Source organism: Hesperophylax consimilis, unplaced genomic scaffold, assembly GCF_061612785.1.
Source record: "Hesperophylax consimilis isolate HC1 unplaced genomic scaffold, BYU_Hcon_1.0 scaffold_106, whole genome shotgun sequence".
In the NCBI taxonomy this organism is placed as follows: domain Eukaryota; kingdom Metazoa; phylum Arthropoda; class Insecta; order Trichoptera; family Limnephilidae; genus Hesperophylax; species Hesperophylax consimilis.
Window position 1 is genome coordinate 93,710 of NW_028301331.1, and position 8,026 is coordinate 101,735.

Sequence of the window (8,026 nt, forward strand, 5' to 3'; positions counted from 1 at the left end):
TGATACAATTGAACTTTGTCCATTTAGACCTTCATTCATTGGAACTTTGTCCATTTGGACATTGATACAATTGAACTTTGTCCATTTGGACATTGATACAATTGAACTTTGTCCATTTGGACATTGATACAATTGAACTTTGTCCATTTGGACATTGATTCAATTGAATTTTGTCCATTTGGACATTGATATAATTGAACTTTGTCCATTTGGACATTGATACAATTGAATTTTGTCCATTTGGACATTCATCCATTGGAACTTTGTCCATTTGGACATTGATACAAATGAACTTTGTCCATTTGGACATTGATACAATTGAAATTTGTCCATTTGGACATTGATACAATTGAACTTTGTCCATTTGGACATTGATACAATTGAACTTTGTCCATTTGGACATTCATCCATTGGAACTTTGTCCATTTGGACATTGATACAATTGAACTTTGTCCATTTGGACATTGATACAATTGAATTTTGTCCATTTGGACACATCTCTATGTTATTCGGCTGACGGGAAATGTGTTTTAGCCGGAGGACAATCCAAGAATATCTGCATTTACAGTATTAACGAATCAGTACTTTTAAAGAAATTCCAAATCACATTAAACAAATCATTAGATGCAATGGGCGTAAGTATACAGTTTATTTTTACAAATTCCGTAAATTCACATTAACATAACATGTTATAACCTACATCCATGTAATGTTTTTATTTAGAAATTAATATTGAATATTTTCAGGATTTTGTGAGTCGGCGCAACCTGACGGAATTTGGAAATCTGATGCTTGTGGAGAAAAGGAGTGAATTAGAAGGAGGCGATGTTAAACTAAGGTTACCAGGGGTGAAGCAAGGCGACATGGCCGATAGAAACTTTAAACCAGAGGTTTGTTAAATAATATTATAGAATCAATCAGGCTCTTTTAGATGCCATTTTCTTTTTTGTTACATTAGCTCCACATAGGAGGCCCTGAGGAAAATAATTATCCTCGGGGCCTATGTCATCTTTAGGATGCTGTGTGGAGGGTATTTTTAGTAAAAGAAGGAGAAGGAGTGTGTCCAGGAGTGACAGACATATGAATTTGTGGTTATCGTGGTGTATAAATGAAAGATCTCTCCAACTCAGGTATAGTGTTTATTTATAAGTTGAAAGCTGATTTACACTCACAATATTTCACGTTTATTTATGCACAAATACTATGGAATGTTCGCGAAACTAGGTCGTAGTACTCGTAGGTAGCAGCTGTTGACGATAGTAAATACTGAATACTAATAATTATGCTCGCTGCGTCGGGCTTATTTATATTGTTCGGCTGGTGGCAACAGCAGGTAGTTAAATGGCAACTAAATCGAGGCCACTCGCTCGGTCTGGCCCTTTCCCGAAGTTTCGGCGGCGTGGCAATTATGCCTAGGCGGCAGACTTGAACCTTCTGGCGAGTTCTCATAATGTGAAAGACCGACTTGCGATATTATTGTCGTCGTTAGACAAGTAGGTGCTTGTAGTACGTAGGTTGCTCTGTTTTGATTTCGACTGCGAGTACGTACCTAAGTAGCAAGTACGTACCTAAGTAGCGTCGAGCTGCTTATTATTAATGAATTAATCTGGATTCTTCTGCTACAAATTCATGAATGCGTTGTTCCGAAAAAGCCCTGTTGGAGTGGTCAAAAGTTCTCCCTCAACCAGTCTCCTGATCTGGCCCACCATGCGTTTGGTGGACAGACGCGTCGCTCGCCAAGATCCGGATAAACCTCATCCCATGAACCCGGCAAGCCCTGTTAAGTCACCAAACGAACTGCTTGAGGTGACCTATGACAGATGTGTCGGTTATCCAATAAATGGTTCCGGAGCGGCGGTACCCATACCCGCCTCCCTAATTGAAATCCCTGCTTATTTCTTAGTTCTGTTCTGCACGATATCAGCCTTATAAATTTAATTTTATAGCAATGTAAATTATACTATTTTTAATTTAATCCTTTCAGGTGCGAGTATTCTGTGTACAATTCTCTCCCACTGGTCAGAGCTTCTCAGTGGCTACAACAGAAGGATTGATGCAGTATTCCCTGAACACAGGTGGAGTGTTCCAGCCGTTTGAACTTCAGCTCAATGCCACTCCTCAGATGGTGAAGGAGGCCCTCAATAAGCAGGAGTGGACGGAGGCCTTGATGGCCGCTCTGCAGCTGAATGAGATGAAAATCATTCAGGAGGCTGTTGAACGAGTATCTATCAGTGATAGTAAGTTTGCACAAACAGTTAATACTTTTGTATACCTATGGCTGCAAACCATCCCAAAATAAATCGAATCATTACAATAAATCAGTAACAATAGTAGAATTACATAGTGCTGTCGCTGTCACTTCCGTCTACTCTTATGTCGAGTCTAACTCGACATTTTAAAATATTTAAAAATGTTTAAATCTGATTTATTATATCCGAATTCTTTGTAACACAATCTAAAAACGTCAAATTCTTCATTAATTATTAATTATGAATTGGTGGCAGATAAATCAATAGTAATTAAGGACAAGCAAAGGGTTACATAAATAAAATTACACTGTTTCACATTACTTAGTATTTTCCATGCTCTGGAACAGATCTTTCCTGTTTGTTTCTTAAAAACCATCTATAAATGGAATATCACTAAATTATTATACAGGGTGTCCAGGGGTAAAGTGCGCTGACTTCGGTAGGTGATTATTTTACATGATGGTACAAGTAAAATGTATAAATAAGTTTTTTTAAATTCCAACTTTTTTTCCCATAATATTTTTCTGTAGAAGATTATTTATTTTCCCATATAAACAATTCAACTTTTCCCGCAGACACCTTGTTGTAACATCGAACTTGCAACCGATTTAGTTTTTAATACAAATAAATTAATTATTGTTTATTTATTAGTTTTTTTAATTTATTTCAGTCCAGCTTACTATTGCAAGTCTTCCCGATGAATACTTGCACCGGCTTCTCAAAGCGATTTCCACTTTGTTTGAGGACAGCCGCCACATAGAGTTATACCTGCATTGGATCAGCTATGCGACAACAATACACAATTCTCGTCTGCAGGGAATGTTCGCTATGCCCACACTTCTGGCTTTAGAAAAAACACTTTCTAGAAAATATCAACAGCTGTCTGAAATGTGAGTTCTTCCCGCACAATTAAACAGATAATATTTTGTTATTACTTGCTGACTCGATGATTGAATGCTTGTCTGTCGAATGGAGGCATCAAATGTTCATTTTTCTGAAATTGTGAAACTGGTGAAATTGACATTTGAACCCCAGATCTTAATTACAAATTTGTCTTTTTTTTTACAGCTGCGATTTTAACAAGTATACAATGCAATACATTCAGGATCTCGGGAAACGCAATCGACAGAATGAAGAACAAATGGAAGTAGATGAGCACCATTCGGGAAGTGAATCTAGTGGAAGAGGAACTGCTGATTCGGAGAGTGAAGAAGATGATGTTGATGAAGAATCTACTTGAATAGGCTACTTGCATCTTAATTAAAAAAATATATGAAAAGGCATTATGTATTGTGTAAAAAACTAAACATAAATTATATATTTTTTTACTTCTCAATCTCTATCTAGTATTTTTATTAATTTTATTAACCTGTTGTGTTTTTATTTTAAATTTTTTTACCATAATTATATCCAGGTACAACCTGGGTGAGCTTTATTGAAGGGAATTTGCTCCTCTGAGAATATTCTTAAATATAAAATACTAGGTGTGATATCTTAGATAGTAGTTTAAGAGGTTACTTATAGATGGCATTGGTAACAATAAGGCCATTCATACAAGGAGATACTTACAAGCGACTCGAGTTTGTCGTGTAGCATACATGCTGCTCGTGAGTGTCCTTCATACTATTTTGCTAGTGTTCGCACACAATGTTACGCATTGACTATTGGTTTGACGTCACTTGCACGCTGCTGATAGTACTGGTAGCACACTACACGTCTTGCATTCGCATCTACTACTCGTTTGTCAGAGATGATGTTCGAACACGATTTGAATGTTAAATTCATTCTGGAGGTAGGAAAATATCCATGTTTATATAACTATAATTTACCAGAATACATGTTGTGGATTGAGGTTCGAAAGAAAAGTCAATTTGACATCATTCTCATGTAGTTCCTTGGTGGCGACAAATGTCCTCCAATTAACATTTATTTCGTTGTTTGGATGAACCTTAAATCATCTTTATATCGTTTTTTATGCTTGTAAATATGTATGAAGACGAACAATATTATTGTCTTCGTCGCTAGAGTCCCTTGACATTGTATTAATTCCATGACTGCACTTAAAGAATGATCAAGTTCAGTATAATTCAGGCAGTGCCGTGTAAAGAAACCAGCTTTAAAGAGTAGCATATATTGGTAGGTTGCGTAACAGTCTTGTAAAAATCTTTGCGTACGAAGAACCAAAAGCTGTCTATAATGCAGGGATTGAGAGGTAAATACCATTGGAAATTATTAGATGTTGATTATTTAAAAAAATTTGCGAGACAACCCATAGATAACACTAAAAACGAATTGTTTCACAGAATTGGAAAATTCATCAAATTTCAATGTTAAAATACAAGTCATGGGGCGGTTGTTACGCCGTTTTTTATTTATTTTTATTTCAAAGAAAATTTGCATTGGATGATACATTTTGAATATTATTTCAACCGCCATGTGATGGATGCCTCTGTTATGGCGAGTGAATTTTACAGATTGAAGATTTTAATATTATTCATAATTATAGTGAGTTATACAATTCCGATTCAGTTAATATTTTATGTGATAAATAATTAATTAAACATTGACAAAATTGACTTCGATAAAAACAGAACGTAAATAGGAAACTTATAAATTTGATGAATTTTTCAAATTCTGTGAAACAACCCATCCTTGTCTAATACATAACTAATGATATCCACATAAAAAGCAATATTCTAGATAGTTATATGAATGTTTCCAATTAGTAGCATTATTTAAAGTAGGGTGATGAAGTTTACATGGGCTAAGTCTGTGTACTTAATTCGATTACAAGGCTGTCCGCTGGGAAACCTTAGAAAAACACTTCAATGTTTGTATCGATGAATATCCACTGTCATTTGTGCAGCTAACCTACAAACATCCAAAATGGTTGAAGGTATGGAAAATTTTCATTAACTTTCTTTGCAAATATTTAAAATTGAATAGTTATAAGCATTCAGATGGTGAAATAAAATACATTCTGAAGATTTTTTCATAAATTTATTGTGGTGTGTGTTGTTACATTAATTTACTTTATTAAAAAGATAAAAATCAGACGGTACTAGGTAGTAGCTCATATTAACTAATAATCTTCAATTGATTGTTAGTGTAAACTTCTGATTAGTGAAGACGTTCACTTCATACTTACATTTATCTAACGGCTTCCGTGGCCGAGTGGTTACAATCCTCGGCTACGAATTCGGAGGTCGCAAGTAAATTTTCTTTGATTACTTTTTTTCATTTTACAATTTATCAATTAAAAATAATATATTTTTACTATATTTAAAATATGTAAAACCACCGTTCAGAATTAAAATGTTGCTTCAAATAGCTTTGTTTGGTGACCAGGTCTGAATAGCCAGGTAGGTACTTCCCAACCTTCTTCTTCCCCATCACCTTCCCTTCCCCACTACCTTCCACCTCACAAAATACGCCAATTGCATATGCCGTAGTCTCACTGGCTCCAAACGGTTGAGATAGTTGAATAGTGACGTGTTTATGTATATAAATCTGTTTGGCAGTGATGGATCCAGGAGTGGCAAAGACAGGGGCCTATAAATACGAGGATACGACTCGCTATATCGGGGAATGGAACTCCCGAGGACAGAAGCACGGGATGGGACACCTGGTGTTGCCAGACGGTACTAGGTACGACGGAGCCTTTACTAATGGACTGTCTTCCGGCTTGGGTGTTATGACATTCCCCGATGGTGCCAAGTAAGTTTTAAAGTTTCTCGTACTAATAAACTGCCCTTAAACTTGCGTAGATTTCACATTTGTTTTTCATACAATAATTATTCGTTATTGATGACTTGTTAACAGATCACAACTGCTTTTGTTATCAGATTGTTTTACTGTGTGTGCATATTTTCGTTATGTCAATGTTTCTGTTTCATATTATGATTCTTAAACCTTAGTATTAAGGTATGTCAAAAAGCAGGAACCTGCCAGTGGTAGTTTAAAGGAGTTGACTGTAAATAAATTTCGTGTTATCGAGATGGGAAGTTTAGGTTAATAAATCCACCTACCCGAAGTTGGATCTGGTGATGCTAGTCCGCGTCCCACACTTTTTTTTGGTTTATGTGCTCGTTGTACGGAACGGCTATGGGAACTTTTACTTCTGTCATACTAACGAAGTGTGTTGAACAGCCAACAGCACTTGTAACTTTAAAAAAGAACTACGGTCCAAGTGAATATTTTTCACATCAACGTAAAACGGGGTTTAGAAATTAGTGCCACTTTCTAAAAGGAAATAATCCTACATCATATTCTAACTACCTCATTGTTTTATATTAGCGTGTAGAATGGCCATTGCATGGAAGTTTTTTTTTGATGTAGGTACATAATGAATTTATCAATGAAGCAATTTTAAGATGTTTAACTTCTCAAGCGCCAAAAGTACCCATTGGATAAAAAAATTGTATCCCTTGAGCGCTGGCGTATCCATATGGATTAGTTGACAGGAGCTCGGCATTCCGAAGTTCAATATAAATTAATTAAATTGAGTGGAAGAAACACACAGCATTAGCAAAAAAAAAAAAATTATGATAATTTTCCTGTAAATGTCAATTATCAAATTCTGGAGTCAAGCATAACCTCACACTGAATGTTCTAAAATTTTTTCCAAATCGGTGTTACTCAGTGTTGCCACAGTAACGTAAAATTTTAATGCCATTTTATTAAAATTCTAGACTTTCTTGGAAGACTTTATGTTGGAAAACGACTCAAGGACTTTATTTAGTCCTGGTGCGGTCACGTATTGTTGTTCCAAATAAAGGCAAACAGTCAGTGACAATAGAGTTTGAGGGGAAATGTGACACTATTAATAATTGGCCCAACCACCAGCTGATTGTAATCATGTTGTGTTTGTTTGATTAGATTTGAAGGCGAGTTCATGCAGGGGTGGTTCCACGGCCACGGGGTGTTTTGGAGAGCAGATGGAATGAAGTACGAAGGGGAATTCAGAGGAGGGAGGATTTGGGGTCTTGGTAATATTGTCTTTCTTATTTTAAATCTGATAGTTAATCCTTGAAAATTAATCCACATTTAAATCTGACATTGATGTCCAAATTGATAATAATTTACTTATCTATAAAGGATATTATAATCTATCTGTCTGAAATTTGCATAGTGTTTTTGCTGTGATAATTTCTAAGGTTCATTAGGAACTTTCAGCCCGCAAGATCATTCAATCCCAATATAAGCTGTGTAGCTGAGAAATAACCGTTTAAATAAAAAATAAGATGAGACATTATATTTTATATTATTATTCAATATTTTTTCACTGTGCAGTAAGAAAGTATTATGAAAAAGTAGGTTTTAAAACTCCGGCAAAGCCAGGTATCAAATTATTGTTATAAAAATGATTGTTAAGGTCTAAATTAACACATTAAATCTTTTGGATTGCAGGCATAGTCACATTCAGTGACGGAAGCAATGGATTCCCTAGAAACGAAGGTTTCTTCCAAGACTGTCGACTCATGAGAAAGAAACGATGTGCAGAAATAATTCAGCGTGCACAGAAAGTAGCATACATGGCCAGAGCGCAATGCCAACCTATTTAACAAACAAACATCGTATTATTTATATCTGGGATTCGTAAATCATTCCTAACTTATATAAGGTAGTTATAAATTGTTCGTCTGTTCACAAAAAGTATACCCAATTTAAGATACAAAACAAAAATATTAATTAACTATTGTATTGTTAACGAACTTATACCATGGTCTGTTACATTAAAATTTCGTAATAGTATCACCAGGCTTACCTTGCCAGGG

The 8,026-nt window shown here is 35.4% G+C and overlaps 2 protein-coding genes across 2 annotated transcripts; both read left to right on the forward strand.

Moving 5' to 3' along the window:
- Positions 1–545: 545 nt before the first annotated feature.
- LOC149408687 (periodic tryptophan protein 2 homolog) lies at positions 546–3,489 on the forward strand. Its single transcript, XM_089650517.1, has 5 exons — positions 546–635; positions 747–890; positions 1,985–2,237; positions 2,920–3,139; positions 3,318–3,489. The coding sequence occupies exons 1-5, from the start codon at positions 630–632 to the stop codon at positions 3,487–3,489; spliced, it is 795 nt and encodes a 264-aa protein (XP_089506643.1). The 5' UTR covers positions 546–629.
- A 2,283-nt stretch (positions 3,490–5,772) lies between these two features.
- On the forward strand, positions 5,773–7,813 carry LOC149408688 (MORN repeat-containing protein 4 homolog). The gene is made up of 3 exons (XM_089650518.1): positions 5,773–5,966; positions 7,128–7,237; positions 7,659–7,813. The coding sequence occupies exons 1-3, from the start codon at positions 5,773–5,775 to the stop codon at positions 7,811–7,813; spliced, it is 459 nt and encodes a 152-aa protein (XP_089506644.1).
- Positions 7,814–8,026: the final 213 nt, after the last annotated feature.

Bases quoted from the DNA above. Each gene is read 5' to 3' on its own strand.
- LOC149408687 (XM_089650517.1), top strand. The intron at 2,238-2,919 runs GTAAGTTTGCAC...AATTTATTTCAG, and splicing joins ACGAGTATCTATCAGTGATA to TCCAGCTTACTATTGCAAGT. The intron at 3,140-3,317 runs GTGAGTTCTTCC...TTTTTTTTACAG, and splicing joins TATCAACAGCTGTCTGAAAT to CTGCGATTTTAACAAGTATA.
- LOC149408688 (XM_089650518.1), top strand. From the start codon at position 5,773: ATGGATCCAGGAGTGGCAAAGACAGGGGCCTATAAATACGAGGATACG. The intron at 5,967-7,127 runs GTAAGTTTTAAA...TTGTTTGATTAG, and splicing joins ACATTCCCCGATGGTGCCAA to ATTTGAAGGCGAGTTCATGC. The intron at 7,238-7,658 runs GTAATATTGTCT...TTTGGATTGCAG, and splicing joins AGGGAGGATTTGGGGTCTTG to GCATAGTCACATTCAGTGAC.